We start from the raw sequence: 21,447 nt of genomic DNA on the forward strand, positions 1-21,447 counted from the left end.
TCTTATGGTTCTCAGCCCACTCGTGGTCTGTATTCAGAGTTCTGGGCTCTGAAAATGAACTTTCGACACGGTCTCCACAACAATACTAAAATGAAACACTGCAGGACAACCTAAGCGAGGCATAGTATCAAGCCCTTTCAGAAAGCAGATACAAATCGATTGACACTCACATCAGCAGCTTGATACATCTCAATTCAACAATCTAATGACCTTGCCAACACACACACACACACTTTTGAGAATTACCTACACTTATGTACATGCTTTTCATAATCAAGTAGTAGCAAGTAATCCTTTACACACTTTCAGAACGTTGTATACGCAAAGGTTACAGGCACTTTTACACACTTCACCGGCCTATTCGTTGCCTGGGTGCGCCAAAGCAGACATGACCCACTTTCTGTGGAGCTGTACACGCAATCTGCAGTTATAAAGTGGGTAAGATATCCCTTAAGAACGCTGGTGAGCTATCGCAATCAGCTTGAAATCAACAGACTAATTCACCTTCTATCTTTTTTCCCCCTTTTGTCCCTTGTTTCGGTGCAGGGTAGTGAACCGAACGTTGCTTCTGGTTCACCTCCCTGCCTTTCCTTGCTCCCTTTCTCTCTTTGGGCTGTTCAGCAAGCCAAGCTTATACGACTGAAGATGCAATCCCACTTAGCTTTCTACCCTCAGTGGCTCAGCCAACATCCATTAGTCCTTCAATAAAGTTTCACCCCACCATACCATAACGCTGATTCACGCACCCAAGCAGCACAGTCATCGAGCTTCAGAACTACATTGCATATCAAACATTTTCGGCGTGGTGCCAAATAGCACCTAGTACATTTTTACAACTTCGGACGCGCTTCACTGTCTTCCTAGCGGAATTTCCACGCTATAGTTGTTCGCAGTACACACTCCGGAAAACGTAATTTTCCGAAAGCTGTCCCAACTTATTGACTTTTCTTGCCGTTCGAGCTGTTTACTGACGTCTCAGTTCGAGCGCCTCCACTTGCCACTCCATCGTATTTCGCCGCCGCCTTTGCCCGTCTCATAGCTGTGTTTTCCTTTTCCCGCGTGTATGACTTGATGTAGAAGTTTACGAACAGTGTCAGCACCAGTACGGTCTGCGCGTTCGCTACGTGAATAAGGTGACGCGGAAAGCCGCAGTCCACGAACAAGGGAATCGACATGTGCACCAGGAATATGACAAACTGCACAATCTGCATCGTGGTCAGATACTTCTTCCACCACAGATACTTTTGCACGGATGGTCCTAGCGTTGCCAGGAAGTAGTAGGTGTACATGACGACGTGTACGAACGCGTTAATGGCAAGACCCAGTGCCGGTTGACCTTCGGGGGCGTACAGCACCCAGAACCAGCAGTTGACCGCCACAATGGTGTGATGAATGACGTGCAGGTGCGTGATCTGATTGAACTTCTTGCGCAGCACAAAAAAGACGGTGTCCAAAAGGTCAGCGTACCTCACGGCTATGTACCACCAACCGTTGCGATATTGCTCTTCCAGGCGCTCGTCCATGTAACCAGTGATGCCTTGGCACCAAATGCTGTAACGTCCAGTGGGCAGGTACGTCTCGTAAAGCACAATGTAGCAGAACTTGGCATTGAGAACGACCATTGCGAGGTTGTAGAAGCGGATTAGATTGGTTATCTCGAATGGTGGTCGGTCCTTCATCCAGCGCGGACCGAGAATCTTCACGAAGTACAGGTAGAAGAAGATTAGGGGAAAGACGAACATGGGGTTCATGACTAGAGGGTAGTCGCGTGTTCTTGGGTCACCCCATTCTTGGACTTGCGTCACGAGGGTAATGGGATTCCAGCTCATGGTCTTGTTGACATTGATGGCAAATGTTCCCGTGTTGGAATTCATGGCAAGGAGATGGGCTTGTGTTGAGCTTCTGGAAGATAAATTTCAGCAAATTTATTTGCGATTATTACTCCAACTCTTTTTGCTGTTCACCATGTTCGTCAAGCAATTGACACCTGTGTATTTCTAATATATTAAATTACGTGTAATCTAGCGACGTATGCATCTTCATTGATGCTAAAGATTAGACTGAAATTATGTAAGCAACAATATTCAGCCGCCAGTGGGTTTCGAGCGTACATTCTTTCATACGAAGCATTTTTTTTTCAGGCGCTTACGATGGCTTGTGTAAAGTATTCCCACATTGTAAATGTGGATCTTCAAGGCTCTTTACTTAAATAGCATAAACCGCGTTACTAGAATTTATCGGTTGCTTCACTTTACCTGATGTATTTCTTGCTATCCCGCGTGCAGTATGTGTTGTAAGTAAGCCTTAATATTCGTAAAAGGATAATAGGAAACTTACCTTTGAAAACAGTGAGGTCTCAAGAGAGGCTCCAAGCAGCTGGCTCTCGGAAACGTTCTATTCGCTCAGGTAAGACAACTACTGCCACACGTCTTACTTTAGCGGCAACATCTTCGAGTAGATACTGCTACACACGGAAATTTCTTCCTTGTCGCTCGAGCTAAAGAGCTGCTTACCCACGTACTCTTTAAAGTGAATTGTCACTTCTTTTTCCCGTTAGCTGCGTCACAGTGATACCTCAACCTCCAAGTGCGAGAGAAAACCGGAGATGACGTTTAACGCCTTCTTTTTCTTATGTTAAATTACGTTTTCTGCACGTCTTGTTCGCTGTTTTTTTTCTCACTGGACCATTGTTCTACAAAGTAACCACGCCATGAATCTTAATGGGAAAAGAATTGAGGCCACGTTGTCAAGGCAACTGACCATTGTCTTTTTGTCTAAACCCCGTCTGGAATATTAACGTGTGAGGGAAAACTCCTTGCGTGTGGATTCCAAGTAGCTGTGACGCTGGTAAGGTTTTCGTCCTCAACGCCTTGAATCTTGAAACGAATTTGGGGGTGTCTCTACAAGGTACAGGTGTGCTTGTGGGTGTGGTTTCGACTGCTTTGGCGTAAGTTGGTTGAAAAGGCAAAAGAAGACACGTGTGCCGCTTTAAGTACAGCTGCAAGGGGATGCTTTCATGCTGCAAATTATTAATGACGTTAAGAACAAAGAAACGAAACACGAAATATCATTTTTAGGCTTTTTTCTCCACAAGAGGACTGCAAGGGACGCCAGAGAGTGTCAACGTTCAGTTCTGGCGTAGTACATCACCAAGCGGTCAATTAAACAAGTTGATAATGTTTCTTAAGCGTAATCTTTACGAAATTAGGTAGAATAGAACATAGCACAGCGCTAATATGATAGTATTTGGGGCTCTACTTTCTCAAAATTACGATGTGATTCGTGGAAACCATATACAGTCAATTGCTCCGTAAATTTCTGTTTTTCGAAATTGTTGGAGACATCCGCTATTTTGAGTCCTAACATGCAATTTTATCTAAACACATGGTCCTCGCCTTATTTGGAACGCAGCCCCTGCTTCAGAAAATCTCCCATGACCTATAGGTCAGCCGTCAAGCACCGTAACAAAATACCACCGTGTCGAGTTGAAAGAACAGAGATGCGAATTGTGCCTGAAGTTAAACTACTCCCGAAGGTGGATGAGGGCAGATATCTGCTTGTTTAAAAAAAGGACCCATAACGCTATTATTACGTTTCGAGTAGAGAGCATGTATTTCTATAGGTACATGTTAAATGGTCCGTGACACCCTATATTAACGCGATAGCGTTAAAGAGCTCGTGTCACAAAAAACCCCCCGCCGGCGTCGGCCCCAATGGTTGTGAGCGAAAAATCGTCTGTGCATCTGTGACCGAAAAATCAAGTTACCGAGATATCCGTGGGACGCCGCTACTTGTCCACGTGTGCGCGCGCGATCACACTGAAAAAGCCGCACATTCAAAGAAAAAAAAATGGGCTCAAGGTCACGAGGCACGGTAATTTCTTAGCCCTGCCAACCCTCCCTGCTTAGCTTCTAGTGCTTTCGTTGGGACGAGGGAGGAGATAATGTGATTGCAGCATGCGACAAACCTTTGTGACTCCACTCGCACTGGACGGAATTTTAAAATTTGTGCGGCGTTGAATTTGTGAGGCAAGAAGCTCTTCTAGTGAATTCATTCCATGGTTACTTGAAAAAGTCTTGCAAGGCCCATTTAATGCATTTTGTTTGACGGGTGTCCCGACGAAAACGAGCCCAATCAGCGATAAAAGCGCACGCTTGTGCAATCTATGGTGTGCGTGCTTGTGTATGTAACAAAGCATATGAATAAGTAGGCCCCTAGAGGTTTAAGGGTGCACTAGGGGCCGGATTTCGCTATCGCGTTCAACTCTTAAAGGCGAAGCTTAAGGGTCCCCCAATTTTTCAATCATAATCTGTGTTATGTTGGTTATTTCTTCTGTATTTATAACTAAGCTGGAGAAATTCAAAAGCGTTGACTGTTGGGCGAGTTGGTGCTATGACATAGACACCATCAGGAGGGTGTAACTAAACACATCACACATAAAAAAATCGGAGCATATCCACGGAGTGAATGATGATGAGTGGGGCGAAGCGTCAATACGTCCATCTGTGCTTCGGTTCGTCCATCCGTGCGTTCGGCTGTGTGTTGGTCCATGTGTCCGTCCGTGCATCTATCCATGCGTCCGTCTGTGCACCACGCCGCCAGATGGCAACTTCCGTGATAAAAAAAGTAGATAACTCACAAACTCACTGTTTAACTTCAGGTCTGTTTGTCGCTTACTCTAGATGGACGGGATCTGAACCTGCTACTGAAGTTTGCACATTTGATAAACATGAACAACTGCTGCCTGTAACAATTGCCACTGCGATAATGGCAACAGCGCTATGTTTTTGTTACAATTTACAACCGGAAGAAAAAAACAACTCAGTGAACTGAGGAGTAGGTAGAGTTTATCGGCGGTTACTGCCAAGTTTAATATCTGTTTTTCGCTCCATACCAAGGGCGATATCTGTTCAGGCTTTATGACGCTTCTATGCTCACTCATTAGGTACGCCCACACAATTGATTGTGATGTTTTTCGCGCAACGCACAGCGCAGTCGTGCCAGCGCACCTCTGTTGCTCTGTCATTGGGAACAACTACATAATAGCTTGACCTAAATGAATGCAGTGCGTCGGAAACATTATGCTATCATACTGGTTCAGTAAGCATACGAATAGACGAGTATGTGTTCTCGCATAAGGTCAAGTGAAGTGCGGGCGAGTGCGACCGGCGGCAGTCGGTGAGGGGAGGCGTACATTTGGTGGTAGTGCTGCATGCGCGTTGCATCGATGTTTGTCGCCTCTTGCGCGGACACTGTACACCACAAAAAAAGGCTTCATTTAGGTTAAATGATGCCACAGGTGTGATGGATTGTCATTTTTACTCGTCGAAATTGCGTATTCTGAAACCCAGAAACCCCGATAACACTTGTATGAGGTTGGTCGGTAGGACTAACATTTGGTGGAAATCATGGTGGTAGAACACAAGGGTGAAAGTCAAATTCGCTGGGGTTCATCTTGACGCATGTCGAAAGGTAAAGTTTAGCAATATTCGCACGCACCTCGTTAACTTAAAAGTACGGCTCAAGCAGTAGAGTGCGCAAGCATTGCGAGAGTTGCGTTTCTAGCGTGGCGACATCAAGTGACCACCGTGTTCTGCTCTAACATTGAAAGGGGCTGTTGCGAACTAGAGCTTATTTATTTCTCGACAACTGCGCGCCGATGTAAAACATTTATTGCCACTGTTCATAGCGACACATCTAGTCTTCTAAACATCACGACAAAGAAACACATCGTGGATATAAAACAGATGTAAGTATACGTGCGCGAAATGTAAACATATTCACGGCCGAATATTCTACGCTCCACAAGAATTGAAGCGTTGTTGACACCACGGGAATAAAAAAACTAAACATGTCAGAAAGCGTAATGAGCAGCGTTGGTTTCTTTTGACCGTAAACATATATCTCTGTGCATTCAAGAATGAAACACTACAAATAAGTGATTTCACATACTGTCATGTGCTTTTTCATCATGCCACCATCATCCACCAAGCTTATATCATGCCACCGTCATCCACTTTGCTCACCAAGCCTTCCACCAAACACGTTTTGCCTCGCCACCATCCGCCGGCATTTTACATCGTCACCACAATTGGTTCGCCACCACCACCACATCTGCCACCATTTTTTTCTACTCTAGCCGACATCAGCCATTATGCCCACTACAGTTTCCACCATATCCACTAATATTCCCACCATATCCACTATTCTTTCCACCATATCCACCGATGATTCCAGCGTCCACCAACACCCAGGATCTTCAATAGGGAAGGAAGTCGAGCGCAAGCGTCTTCAACGCGCCCGCCGTTCTGCTTCGTCCATACTCCACCAGCGATTCGCAACGCACGGCGACAATCCAGAGACTGAGAGAGACACTCGTTCCCCGCGCACTCAGGCAAAGCGCGCGCACCAGTCAATCGGAAAGTAGTGGCAATTCTGAGCCCTTCGCGCCCCACTGCTTCGTTCCGTCCATGCCCCACCAACGATCCGACACATACGGCGACGACAGGGAGACGGAGAGAGGCACTCGCGGTTACGCGTGACCGGCAGTCCGTTCATTAAAAAAGCAGGCGACGAGTGCCTAAGTGGAACCTCTATTTGTGCTGCAGAAGGCTGAATTCAATTTATTTTTTGTCTGGTTTAAAATTTCATGATTGATGTGGTGGAGCCCCTGCGCAGGGTGCTGATGAAAAAGGTGTTGATCTTCCTTGAATACAGCTAGTTCGTATTTCGCGCCTGTCCTCGTCTTAACACTACAGACACAATTCGTGATCTGTGTGAGTATTGTAGTGCTATAAGTTGCGTCATGTCTATGTTCTCTTGTTTGTACGTGTCACCGAAGTGATATTGTTACACCAGAAGGTCGTACTCACCTGACCTGTTGTACAGTGTGCAATAAACTTCCCTGTTGCTTCCTCTGTGTTCAGCTAGTTGCGCCCTCAAGGTGGTTTCTATGTCAAGCTACAGAACGTTTAACGCTTTGGTCAACCATTTAATAATTAGTTGAATATTTACAAACACGCGATCGGTATGAGATTCAAGCGACAGTGGTGCACCCACGAGCCGTGCTTAGCACGCAGCTAGCTGTGTGAGCATCAGCATTTCGGCGAACGATATTGCTCTATATGGGGTCAGCAGCGCATGAAATGGAGATATTTCAGTTTTCTTCAGCTTGGCACTGAAGCTGAAGAATTTGAAGTGGCTGAAACAGCTGTAGAAGATGGAATCGGTCCTTCGGAAAATCCGAAAATGGCGGTCGCCCGCGGTGAGCGGCATTGACAGCCGTAGAATACCAGGACCCGTTTAGCACTGAGATATATTTTTTACGGCCCACGTTTCCTATCTCTACGGGCATAATAGATAACTACTTTTTGCTGAAAACCACAAATTGCAAGGTGACCACAATTGCAAATTGCATGGTTTCTTTAGAGCGGGCACCTGTTGAAGTTTGAGCAACGTGCATGATGTTATGCGCAATCGCGCTACACACAAACACAAACAAACGAGCGTACAAAGGTGCGCATGCCCATTGATATACGCAGTGTTTTCTTTCTTCCTATCAGGCAGGCATTGTCAGTACGAGTTTCTAAATTGTAACTCAGGGCCAACGAACTAAGATACTATCTTTCTCTAATTAAGGCTTCTCTTTTGTTCTGAGTACTTGCTACAAAAAAAAATGCGAACAACGCTCTTCACATTATTCACTGCAGCACAAGGAAAGAGCTGAATTGACATCAACTTGCCTGCTCTCGATTGTTTTTCTGGAGGAAAAGGGCAGATGCTCTCTGGGGGTAAGAAAAAACTAGTACTATTTTATATATCGCGGTTTAAAAAAACAGTGACAAATGCTCATTTTCGTCCCGCAGTTTATAGTAAACTGCACTTACAGAGACAATATACAGAGAAGCCCAGGTGAAAACAAGCAAGTATGTCAAAATATTGCTCTATATTCGCTCAGCATTAGCCCTTGTTTCAGATAAACATGTTCTCAATTGTGTCAACTCCTACCTGTAAAACACTCCTGTTCGATAGACACTGCATTTTTTTACTTGTCCTTATAGTGACAGCGTGAATTACGTTTCACGATAATTACATTTGAAAGCTCTCAACTCTGCCTATGCCCCTTTTCTGTTTCTAGAAGCTGAAAAAGAAACGCTGATAGGGATCACACTGGCCAAAATAGCAATCTTTAGGGTGAAAAAAGAAGCTTACAAGACGATACAACAAAGTTATAACCGAGGAACATTGCAAGCAGTATTCACGTTATTTTTCATAAATTTATGACACATTCCTCGAAATACCCCGCATAACTTCAACGTTAAACGCCGTTGTCAGTGCGGCGAGTGATAGATTTACCAGAATCTCTAAACAGTTCTCTGTGCCTTGTGTATGACTGTACTGAAACAACGTATGATCATTTAGGCTTATATGATGAGGTACCTGTGATAAAGGGTTTTAATGAACATGAGATGACTGATACGCGTCAGTTTTTCTACAGGTCACGTGGGCAAAATGCTGGGAAAAATAATTTCGCCTCTTTGCAACGTACTCGCACATACTCGGACTTAGAATGAGTGCGCCGATTGTTACCTGGCTATGTGTCACTGAGCCATGCTCATGGGGCTGCAGATGAGGCTCTTCCTCCCCAAACCTCTCCTCCTACTCCCTGCTTATACGCGCCACATTTATTTGTGAACTTGCGTAAATGCACACTGCCTCCATACATTGTACTGGACATAATAGAGCGACAGTTGTCCAGGATCTCGCGTTCTTCCTGCGACCTTATCCATCATGGTAAAATCCACTGCTGCCTTCTTCATTCCGTGCCAATCTTAAGGTGGTGGGAAGGTATCTTTCGCACCGACGCTTCCATAGTTTGCTGGGCACTCATCCGACCTAAAGTCCCTAGAAGTAACGAAGATAGCGTCATTCTTGTCAATGCGCAGGTTCATCCGCCCCCTACGCTTGGTAGCCTTGGTAGTGCAAGCGCCTTCCTGTCTGTCCTTGGTCACGCGTATTCTTTTGCTTCCACAACGACACCGGCTAACCGTCCCTGTTCGCCGGGAAGGGGCATGCCTGTGTCGGCCTGTGGCCGTAGTTTCCTGAAAGACAATGTAAGGGTGCTACTGCAGCAGATGAGAGAAGAGGTGGAGGTGAAGGGGTGTGGTTGGCGCTACTTTAGTTCTTAAGGGACATTTATCAGACAAGCAAGGGCCATAGCGAAATACCTTACAGAAATTTCTGACTGAGGGACCTTTCCTTCCTTCGGTTGCATGTGAATAAACATATTTGCGGCATCAATGCCATCGATATCTAGTGGTACACACAGCAGGCCACGAAAATGGCCAAGATGTACATTTTGTCCCTGTATCTGCCACGGACTTTTCCACTAGAAAACATAACGGTTGTTCTAGACTGCCTAACATCCCTACCTTTCTTTTCCCTCCTGTTCTTCTTCTCTCGTCACTATGAACAAAAATGATCAAGGAGTACTCGATCGACCATTCTGAGCTAATGATGCTAATATCTCATCGTTATGAAAATTAGTGTACAAATAACAGGGTATTAAGGCTTCTTTCGCAATAATATGGTGGTGTCTTTGCGACGTCTCTCTGAAGAAAAAAAATCTTTGGGACGGCGTCGGTGCTATAAAGAAGCGAATGCTACGAGCTTACAGAACTCGCACGACATATCTTGTGTTAATAGAAAAGGAATGCCCGAATCACTCCCGACAAAAACTGCAGTTTTGATGACATTCAGTGCGTAATATTCCAAAGTAGTCAAACAAAACAACAAACTACATATCTTTCTTCTGTTCATGGCTGTGCATGATGGCATCTCCATTGCTTGCCGTAAGTTTTGGCGCCTCCTTCATGCGCTCCGGTTCAATATAGGACTTTTTATAGAAGTTTAGGAACAGTGCCAGCACAAGCAACGTCTGCGCTACACCCATGAATATGAGGTACCGCGGGAAGCCGCAGTCGATGAACAGCGGTATGGACATGTGCACGACTATTATCACAAACTGCACGATCTGCATCGTGGTGAGGTACTTCTTCCACCACAGGTACTTCCGCATAGAGGGTCCCATGTTGGCCAGGAGGTAGTAGGTGTACATCACCACGTGTACGAACGAGTTGAGCGCCAGGCCGAACGCCACTTGACCCTCCGGCGCGAAGAGGACCCAGAACCAGACGTTCAACGTCACCATGACGTGGTGGATGACGTGAAGGTGCGTTATTTGGTTGAACTTCTTTCGGAGCACAAAGAACACGGTGTCCAGGAAGTCTACGTATCGGAACACTACATAGATCCAGCCGGTCTTGTACAGCTCCTGGAAGCCGCCGTCCACACGACCAGTGATTCCCTGGCACCAGAAGCTGTAGCTGCCACCGGGAAGGTACGCGGATAACATGAGCGAAGTGCAGAGTTTGGCATTGGCCAGCACCATGAGGAGATTGTGCAGTCGCACTAAACCATCGATGCGAAAGGGCTGCCGGTCTTTCATCCAGCGTGGACCAGCCACCTTGACAAAGTATACGTACAGAGCGACGAGAGGAAATACGAACAGGGGGTTCATCACTACAGGGTAGTGACGAGTGCGGGGGTCACCAAGCTCCTGCAAGTTGGCCAGGAAGTAGATGGGATTCTCGGTGAAAGACTTGTAGATGGAGTTGTTGACGCCACTGTTGTTCTCCGGGTTGTGACTGGCGGCCACCATCTTGTCGCCAGCTTTGCTCTGCGAAGTTGGGAGAGCGATAGAACAAACAAAAACAACAGTTAGATACCGCGTCCTGTTGATGACTCAGTACGTGATATATATATATATATATATATATATATATATATATATATATATATATATATATATATATATATATATATATATATATATATATGTGTGTGTGTGTGTGTGTGTGTGTGTGTGTGTGTGTGTGTGTGTGCGTGTGTGAAAGCCTGTCAAACCTTAATAGCTTTTGCTTTCGCCCCACAGCAATACTGTAACATCTTGTGAAGTGTTTTCTTTAATGTTGAAATGAAATAGATTGCAAAGTTTTGTCTGGGTGTAATGAAAACTCAGAGTTCCTTATGCATTTCCTTAAGACGACTAAGACGAAAGTCATCTTCTTTTTCCTCTGAGCCGATGTACGTACCTTAGTTTCATTTATGCTGCCCCGCTACCCTACGAAAGCTTTCTGCGCCTAACGCGGTTCAGCACTGCGTCCAAGATCGGATGCACTTCGCCTGGTTTTGCACCACCTCCGCGGCCGGACCACCTCTGACCAAGCTACAATGCGGTGTAATAGACTGATCATCCGACGTTACGTCACGTGACATCCATGTGGTGTCGTGATCACGTCGCAATGATAGTGACGTCACAACTTTGGCAATATGTGAGTCATCTCGAAGTCAAATGGTGACGTCATTTCGTCATGATGGTTATTTTGCGTCCTTCGCCCCCGACGCAGTGGAACGATAAGCACCGACAGTCACTTTTCCCGTTTTAGTAGGCACCTACGGCTTTCGTCCTAATAATTGTTGGTGTTTAGAAACTGACTTGGACGGCAACCAGGTGCGCTCTCATGTTCTCTTGGGATGTGATGTAGTAACCGGCGTGATCTACGACATATACGTGGCTATTTCCAATAATGATTTACAATTTCTTGTCAAGTCAACAACTGATACTCCAATTGTTGATGTCACCCGGCTAGGCAAGTCTCGCTGTGTGAAGATTGCGTTTAAGAGCACATCACTCCCCTCTCATGTGAAGGTGGGGTACTTTAGACATGCTGTGCAGCCTTTCATTCCAAAGCCTCTCCAGTGCCTTAAATGCATGAAACTTGGACATGTGAGCAGCGTCTGCGAAAATTCAGTGGTATGCCACCGCTGCGCTGAGCACCATGAAGCAGATAAGTGCGTCGCAATTGTCAAGAAATGCTCTAATTGCAATGGACACATGAAGCCACATCGAAGGACTGCCCGCGAATTCAGAAGGAAATTGCCACCTTGAAGGAGATGGCGCGTGATCACTCATCTCATCGAGAAGCCGCAGCTAAAGTCAGAAGGCGTCGTTCACGTCGACGTCGGTCTTCAAGGACACCCGCTACCTCCTCGACACGTTTGCCGGATCCCTCATCAGTATCACCTCCTTTGCCTCCCAGACCACATGCCGTAAGAAAGGCTGTAAAGGACAAAGCCAGTGAGCATACCCTAACTGCGACAGAGTGGCCTGCACTTTAAAGGGAAGCAGCATCAGGCGAACCGAAAGAGTTTCATGACGGCCAGTCCGTGATCCCGGTTCGAGGTGATGATCCCACGTAGGTGACAATCCCATCGATCGTCACCTACGTGACGATCGATGGTATCATAAAAAATTTCTCTTCCGGTGCTGTAATTGGCACTGACTGGTCGATGTTTACATCGCGTGTTGAGGACGCTTGCCAAGAAGGCCTCGCCTGAAGCCTGGAAAATACCATAGCGGAAGCTATGCAAGCGTCCAAATGTAAATGACCATTTTCGTCTAAAATAACACAGATTGACATCGAACTGTAAAAATTACGAGCTATACGAAGGCGTGCTGAACGACGATACGGACGCACAAGATCAATTTACGATCTGAGAGAAGCAAGGCGGCTCCAGAAAAAGATTCAACGACGTATTTACAAGCTGAAGAGTGAACCCTGGAAAGCATTCTGCGAATCTCTAGACCCTCATAAACCACTGTCATGTATCTGGAGAACAGTTCGTGGTCTTCGCTCCTCTCCGCAACAACGGCACCCTTTTAAAGCTTTGGCACTCCATCATGGAAAAAGAGAACTCGAGGTGGCTGAAGAATTTTGCACGAGAGTTGCCGGGAATATTATGAACGAGAGCATCGACGCCGTGATCGTTCCTGAGACGCGACTACCAGAAATGGACACTCCATTCACCATGGAAGAACTGGAAGGTGTGTTAGTCGCTTCTAAGCGCATGTCATCGCCAGGTCCTGATGGTATTACTTATAGTGCGTTGGGACACCTTGGACAAAAATCCAGAAAAGAACTTTTAACATGCTTCAACAACTCCTGGCTCAGCGGCAGGGTTCCCCGAGAATGGAAAATAAGTCGATTAATACCACTTTTGAAATCGGGAAAATCACCATTGGACTTGACAGCGTATCGCCCTATTGCCCTTGCAAGCTGCCTCGGAAAAGTGATGGAAAGAATGGTTCTATTTCGTCTCGAGTGGTACTTGGAACGATACACCAAACACCCTTCTTGCATGGCAGGCTTTCGTCGGGGCCGCTCCTCCATCGACTGTGTCCTTGACTTATCGACATTTGTTCAACAAGAAAAAAGTCGCAAGCGCTTATCAGTGGCACTCTTTCTTGACGTGAATGGTGCATATGATAATGTAGCTCACGATGCCATCCTCACTTCTCTTGCAGCAATGGGCATTGGTGAACGAATGTTTCAATGGCTAAAAGATTATATAACTGGCAGGGGTTTCTTTGTGCAGATATATGAGGGTACAACTGCTGAACATTACACCTACTGCGGAGTACCTCAGGGAGGTGTTTTAAGCCCCACATTGTTCAATGTTGCCCTCGTTGGTCTGGTGAAGGCTCTGCCAAAGTCGGTGTGCCTATCCATATACGCCGATGATATTTGCCTCTGGAGTGCCGCAGTTACTCGCCCTCAGGTGCGTGCACGAATACAGCGGGCAGCAACCCTCACAACAGCCTACCTTCAGAAACAAGGCCTCAATATATCAACTGTGAAGTGCGCGTTGATGGCGTTTACATGCAAACCAATGACGCCGTACCCTGTGTACATCAATGGGCAGAGTGTCAAATATGCACGGACGCATCGTTTCCTGGGCGATGCGTCCGTCATCGACAGAAGTCTTTCGTGGAGCCCACATTGTGCGTACTTGAAGAAGAGACTGCTATCTATTGTGCATATAATGAAATTCATGTGCGGGAAAGCATGGGGAACTTCTGTGGCCTCCTCCCCGACCACCACTTGGCCCTTCTACCCTCCGGAAGACCACGTGCTACGTTTTCAGACGTTATAGCCAAGCACCTAAACAGCATTCCATCAGGATATACGCTAGCTGCGAGAATGGCATGTCCTTTGTGGTGCCTCGACCAGCCGCAAGTACGTCTAGAAATTCCGGGAATCAAAAAGAAAAGCAATCACTCCAGAGTAGCATTGAAGCAAGCAACACTGCTATTATTACATGAGTTGTACTTAGACCGAACGCAGATATACACTGATGCGTCCGTCTCGTCCAGCAGCTCATCAGGTGCCACTGTAATTCCGGCCGCAGCAATGACAATCAAGTTTAAGTTGTCGCATATGACTACATCTACGGCATCAGAGCTTGCTGCTATAAGGGCTGCTTTGCAATGTCTCGTTCAATAACGCCCAGGAAAATGGGTCATATTCTGTGATTCGAAGGCAGCGCGTCAGAGTTTGCAATCTGCCATGCGTAGGAGGAGTCATGACCAATTGGTACAAGAAATAAGACATTGCCATCATGAAGCTCTAGCACGAGGGCATGATATTATATATCAATGGCTGCCTGGACATATCGGTATTACCGGAAGTCAATTAGCCGATGATGCAGCCCGCACACCCGATGAAGGAACCCGTGTAGTCCCGATTCCTTTATCAAGAAATGATGCAGCAAGACAACTTTACCTGCTGGCTCGAAATCTCACACGCACGTTCTGGTCGTCTACCAGCTTCCAAAGGTGTAAATTTTATGAACTGGATCCTTCGCTCAAGCTAAAGCTACCATCACAACTTTCCTGCTCCGATGCGACACTGTTATGCCGCCTTTGGCTGGGTGTTGCATTTACAAAGGTGTACTCCTTTCGCATTGGTATGGCAGACACTCCTACATGCGACTACTTCGGAGCTGAAGAGACCATCGAACACGTCCTGTGCAGCTGCGCTTGCTACGACACACAGCGATGCCAGCTCCGGATGGTTTTGATTCAACTTGACCTCAGACCATTTTGTGTGCAGAAGATACTAGGACCTTGGGCATCTGCCTCAGTTGCGCAGAAAGCAACTAAAGCACTGCAACTTTACCTAAAGTCAACAAACCTGAGCGACCGCCTGTAGACTGTGTGTGCTCCCCGAGTGTGCTCGTGATTGTGTGTACCTTCTCATCTTTCTGCAACCTCTTTTCTCCCCTTTATCCCTTCCCCAGTGCAGGGTAGCGAACCGGATGTGCGTCTGGTTAACCTTCCTGCCTTTTGTTGCATCTTTATCTCTCTCTCTCTCTCTCTCGATCCCAAAAGTACAATATGATTATGAGGGACAGTGTATTGGAGGGCTACATAAAACTTGACCACGTGGTGTTCTTAAACTTGTGCCCAAAGCCAAGTGCACGGGCGTCAAGTATTTTGCCTCCATTGAAACGTGGCTGCCACGGCTGTTATTCGATCGCGCATCCTTCGCTTCAGCAGTACTACCATGATGGGTCAGTGTTTCGTAAAAGATACACTGAGAGGAAATCAATTAACATATAGCAATACAGCAAGAGCTCGTTATTTCAGCCCTCATTAATTCGGAAAGTTAAGTTATTCGGACACGTTCTCCGATCACAGCCATCATATGCATCATTAGTTTATTTATTTATTTATTTATTTATTTATTTATTATACCTCAAAAGCCCTCTTCAGTGGGCTTCACATGAGGGAGTGGGCAAACAATATAAAGTTGATAAAACATTGATTTTATGGCATTCCTAAATTTATCTCTGTTGGAATGGTCGTTGACACTTGAGGGAAGATCGTTCCACTCCGTGGCTGCCTGAGCGAAAAAGGAATGATGGTGGACTGTGATGCACGCAGGAGGTTGGAAGACGGCCTTGTGCTGACTTGTACGGGCTGAAGTACGATGGGCTGCTTAAATTATGTAGTTATAAGAAAACGCATCATACATTCTGTGATACAAGGACAGTCTAGAAATCTTACGGCGTAGGTATAGATTCGGTAAAGCTGTCCTACTTTTGAGGGCAGTGACACTGGTATGATATGAACAGTGGCGCGGTCATATTTGGCCGCAACGCGGTTGAGAGTGATGATTCTGGGAGCACACTGAGTGCGCAGCGTAGGATTGCGCAGCTTGACAGAGTGGCAAAGGTGTTCGTGGCCTATTTAAAAGTAGGGGTGCAGTACGCATTGCCATCGTTATCGTCGCAAACCGTACGGTAATGGCACGAAAACCAGAAGGGTTCACGCACATTTGCAGTTACCCCGCGTGTGACCCCTTTTTGGCTGCGGGAGTTCAAAAAGGCGTCATCATCCACAGTCGTTGTCTTGCCGACCACGGCTTCAGCGGCTGCAGCACTTGTATTTTCTTTGCCACTGAGAAAAAAAATCACAGCATATCTACGGAGTGAGTGATGATGAGTGGGCTGAAGCGTCAGTCCGTTCGTTCATGCGTCCGTCCCTGCGTTCGTGTGTCTATGCCTCCATCCATCCATCCATCCATCCATCCATCCATCCATCCATCCATCCATCCATCCATCCATCCATCCATCCATCCATCCATCCATCCATCCATCCATCCATCCATCCATCCACCCATCCATCCATCCATCCATCCATCCATCCACGCGTTTGTGTGTCTGTATGCATGTCTGTCCCATATGTCCGTTCATATGTATGTCTCCCACCAATACCGACTCCCACCAATACCGATTCCTTCACACGCGAGGAGGCTGTCGCACTTCGCCAACTGCAGACCCGAGCTTTTCCAAACCTCCACTTCACGAATAAAACATACCCGACTCGTTATACAGATGCCTGTCCAGGCTGTGGCGCTATCACCACAACTTTTCACATTACCGTCGTGCTATGCCGCGAACTTTCCTCCGCACTCTCCAATCCTTCGGTCCACCCGTACCGCAGAGCAGTGGGAAGGCACCCTTGGCGACGGCACCCCCAAGGTCTGCCGGGCCCTCATTCTCAGGGCCTGGGCTGTCGCAGAGATTACCATAGGAGGCCTGGAATAGTGACCCTCCTCATTTTATTTGAATTTTCATACCTAATTGTTTTTCATCATCATCAAAGATTTTTTTCATGTTTCTTTTTGCTGCAGATCACAACGCACAGGATGATGAGTGCCTTAGTCTCGGCTTTTTGCGAAGACTGGCCATGACCAGGTCAAGAATTTGCATTAGTGTTATGTGCAGAAACTGATACAGATGTATGACACACGCTAAAATCAATGAATGAGGACGCACCTACCAGCCCAGATGGGATACTCATGGGTTTTATCTGCGTTTCTTGCGATCATTAGATGTGATTACAGATCTCATTAACATTTTGTCGTACGACGGCCATAAACCGCAGCCTTTCCGCGAAGGTAGGGTTTTTCAATTGTTAAAAGAACGTATAAAGCAGCTTTTCTTGAAGGAGATTGTGCACCCATTCAGTAAAGTGCAATACCCGGCTGTTCCATCTTCGTGCCCCTCAGAATCATTTCAGACCTTTTCGCATATGCCAAAGAAAAACAGGTATCAGGAGTATTTCATTCCCTTGGTCAGGCCAAAATCATTTGACAGAATGAAAGACAGGTTCCTTTTCTATGTTTTGTGCATCTTTATCCATCCAGAACAGCACGCGCGCCTTGTAGAAGTACTCCATACAGATCTAGCAAAATCTCTGTATTTCAAGAATGAAGCATGAGCGCCTCATAGAATACTCTACTAGGATCTAGGAAAATCTTGTTATTTCAGCATGAAATTCAGCAAAAGCTTCACAAAGCCGTAATACAGGGCTGTCCTTTGTTTCCGTGTATAGAGAGTCTTTCATTAGGGAGATCCTAAACTGCAAGCGTATAACGGGTTTCTCGATGACAGGAAGTGAAACCTTCAAGTTTGTTGCATATACGCTGACGATACCTTGACCTGTATTTTCATTACGACAGCAATTATATAAATACTCTCGACTGATTTTTGTCGTCACCATCGCCGTCATTTCCTGGATATGTATCGTAGTAATATATATATATATATATATATATATATATATATATATATATATATATATATATATATATATAAGCTACCAAGAAAACATTTCAAGGCGACCACCGGAGATTCGTACCGGTGACTCCTCGCTCCACAGTGCGCTGCATTAACCAACTAGGCCACGCCGCTCATACTGTCCATCGCACTAACGGTGAGCTGTGTATATACACTATTTACCACTTACTTACCGCCAACGGAGTTGAAAGAAAAATTCTTGAACAAAACATATACTTTGTTTGGACAAGTCATTCAAGTTCCCTAAACATTGACGTGTTTGAAGGTGTTTCATTAATAGAGGAGTGAGCTCACTGAAGTGCATACAGTTGTATAAAAGGGGCATTCTAAAATGTCTTTGGCTCCAGTTCAACTTTGCAGCAACAGGAAAAATTACTCTCATGGTCCTTTCGTACCTGTGAATTCTGTTCCTATCGAAATGCGCACCGCCACCATCACTTTAGAAGGACAAACTCAACTCACTGTCCCAGATGAGTTGTGGTGTTGCTTGCGCCGTTAGAGCATCACGCAACTTCGTAGTTGCAACAGTGTACATCTCACCAGGAACCTTGCTGACTGACGTCATAAACTTCTTGCTGCGCAACTTCCGTGTGGTGCGCCTACAAGATGTGCCGGTGATAGTCACTGGAGACTTCAACGTTAATGTACTTGAACGTGAAAACCAGTGGCTTGTCACATTTCTCAATGTCGAACTTGGAGGTCACCTCTTATTGAATGACACGCAGTTCACAACAACACCTGCTTTACAACACCTGATTCACAACAACACCTGTTTAGATACTGTAGTTTCTGCATTATTGTCAATTCAAGCAGAATCGACCATGCTCACAACGTTTCGTAAGGTTCCTAAGTCTCCTAGCCTTACTTTGTCTAGCTGCTCAATGGGATTTATCGCATTCATTGCTTCAGCAACGAGTGCAAGTCAGCAGTTCAGCAAGTCAGTGATTATTATATGCCGGTTAAATTCTCTGCTTTTCAGTAAATAACTCTTTCTCTCATCGCTTCGGCCTTGTGCCATAACTGTTATTTTTTTTCGTAGCATTTCTAGCTATAGTTAATTTCTTGACGTATTTTTTATGAGCATTCCTATCTATCCGTCGTCCTTTTAAACACTTCCAAACGCAAAGCATTTTGTTTCATGAGTTTCGGCATCTAAGGAACCAACTCGTCTTGCTGAAATTGCCGCCTAACCCATCAAGGTCTATCACACTGACCACAAAGTGATTATTACTGCCATTACTCTAAAGTACTAATAAAACATAACCCTCTCCCCCGTTAACACGTGCACTTCACTGGACAATCAAGTTGACATGACGGGATGGCCACCTGCTTCTCTTTTTTGTAATTGAAGCTGTTTAGCAAACTGTTCCTCGTCCAGCCAGCCGAAAAACTATTACCTTCAAAATTGGGTGTGTGCCACTGAAAGTGGATAAACTCCATAAGCCCAGTGGATGTCTGCAAAGTGCGATGGCGGTGACCTGAAGACCTCGAGTACGTGTAGGGAACAGTATAAGGGAAAAGGCGGCGGCGAGAAGACCCCGTAGTAATGGAAGGCCTACGGCAATGAAGATGTGCCCTTGCCCCGCCGTGGTGGTCTGGTGAATAAGGTACTCGGCAACTGACCAGCAAGTTGCGGGATCAAATCCCGGCTGCGGCGGCTGCATTTCTGATGGAGGTGGAAATGTTGTAGGCCCGTGTGCTCAGATTCTGTGCACGTTAAAGAACCCCTGGTGGTCGAAATTTCCGGAGCCCTCCACTACGGCGTCTCTCATAATCATGGCGGTTTTGGGACGTTGAACCCCACATATCTATCAATCATTCAAAGACGTGCCCGTGGATGTATATGACAGGTGCGAACGCTTGGCTCTAACGCGAATTAGTGCTTTTCGAATTTGTACTTCCGTGTCGTGCCTGTGCCTCAGTTGTTTAACTCGAACCTCCGTGCGCTTAGAATTAACGTAGAAACAAACAAGCATCACCTATCTAAAGCCTATAACAACATAGAAGCAACCTAAAAACTAAGTGCATCACCTAGGTAAGGCCCAGAAACAGCCCAGAAGCGACTATAGATCAGTCTTCGGAATCGTCCAGTGCGGCTGTTTGAAGCCTAGCTCTTTCTTCTTACTGTTCACCAATTTTTTTTATGAATTTTGAATTTTCGCTTGCACACAATGCGCTGCTCTTTTCACTAATGACTAAAGACGCTGCCGTCGACGCCACAACAGCCGACACTGACACCGGAATTTTTCTGAAACAAGCTCCTTGAATGCTATGCTATCACCCTAAAATGTAATGGCAACAACTCGCACATTCCAAATGGTGTATGCGATGAGTTTTGCGGACATTGCCGTTGGCATTCAACGACAAGTTAAACAACACAGGATCCTAACAGTAACCTCAGTGCCTGCAGAAGAAACCAATACCTGGGTTTGCATGTGTGCAACTATGTTACTGCCGTCAAATAATTTTATATATTTAAATGAACCTTAAATTCCGAATGTGCATTGTATATTCAAATTTCCAAGAGCAAAAAATACTGACCTTGTTTGACGTTAACATGCTGGAAAATGCCATGGACTAATAACTTGCACGTTGCGAGTATATGTAGGACAAGCCACTCTTCATAAGCGTGTGTCCATTAATAATTTCTGTTTCCACCGATAATTCCAGTACCATGGCATGGTTACCTGGCACAGCGTAGTGGAGAGCTTCGGTAGTTTCAACCGACTGGAGTTCTTTACTATACATTTAAATATAAGTACATATGCCTGCTGCACTTCGCCGACCTCTAATTGTATACCCCTTCTTGTTTCAGCACTATAACTTACTAAAATGTTTTCTAACGACTACTCCGATTCTTCTCGCAAGTAAACGAAGCAGTGTTTACAAGGAATGCAGATCGACTAAATGAAAACGTTTCACGTTAGCGCTAGCTCACTGCCATTTGCTTTATTTGTCCATTTGGTCAAAGCTGTATAATAATATTTATTGATCCTCAGTAAGAGGCTTCTCGCTGCATTTATAATTATGTTGTAAGTCTAAGAATGAGCGATAAGTTGCATCAATACATGCTGCAAGGGTCGTACCAGCTCTCTACATTCGTTGAATATAATCTGTATGGAGATATATGGATATATGGATATGACAGTCAGGACGCGTGACTAAATAGGGCCGACGAGCTGGCTCAGAACCATATGCAGGAGTGATATCTGTAATACTGTCGCTGGTACACGGGCACGCAGTCCTTACCTTTGCAGCCTGTGCAAGTGCGTCGATTGAACTCTTCGGAATGTGCGGCTAGCGTTTGGCCGCTAAAGTAGAAGCCGTCCGAGTGGTGACTAAAGTGTCGCCCACTCGTGCATTGACGCCGGGATTGGTCTCTCGATGACAACTGACAAG

The 21,447-nt window shown here is 45.8% G+C and overlaps 2 protein-coding genes across 2 annotated transcripts; both read right to left on the reverse strand.

The window, feature by feature from the left end:
* Positions 1 to 802: 802 nt before the first annotated feature.
* Positions 803 to 2,517, reverse strand: LOC119170340 (very long chain fatty acid elongase AAEL008004). Its single transcript, XM_037421479.2, has 2 exons — positions 2,338 to 2,517; positions 803 to 1,902 (listed from the first exon to the last, which is right to left on the reverse strand). Exon 2 carries the CDS (start codon positions 1,872 to 1,874, stop codon positions 936 to 938), a length of 939 nt encoding a protein of 312 aa, XP_037277376.2. The 5' UTR covers positions 1,875 to 1,902; positions 2,338 to 2,517; the 3' UTR covers positions 803 to 935.
* A 3,100-nt stretch (positions 2,518 to 5,617) lies between these two features.
* Positions 5,618 to 21,447, reverse strand: LOC119183080 (very long chain fatty acid elongase AAEL008004). Its single transcript, XM_037433565.2, has 2 exons — positions 21,298 to 21,447; positions 5,618 to 10,738 (listed from the first exon to the last, which is right to left on the reverse strand). The coding sequence occupies exon 2, from the start codon at positions 10,718 to 10,720 to the stop codon at positions 9,797 to 9,799; it is 924 nt and encodes a 307-aa protein (XP_037289462.2). The 5' UTR covers positions 10,721 to 10,738; positions 21,298 to 21,447; the 3' UTR covers positions 5,618 to 9,796.

The sequence above is a fragment of the Rhipicephalus microplus genome, chromosome 2, assembly GCF_043290135.1.
Source record: "Rhipicephalus microplus isolate Deutch F79 chromosome 2, USDA_Rmic, whole genome shotgun sequence".
NCBI classification, from domain to species: Eukaryota; Metazoa; Arthropoda; class Arachnida; order Ixodida; family Ixodidae; genus Rhipicephalus; species Rhipicephalus microplus.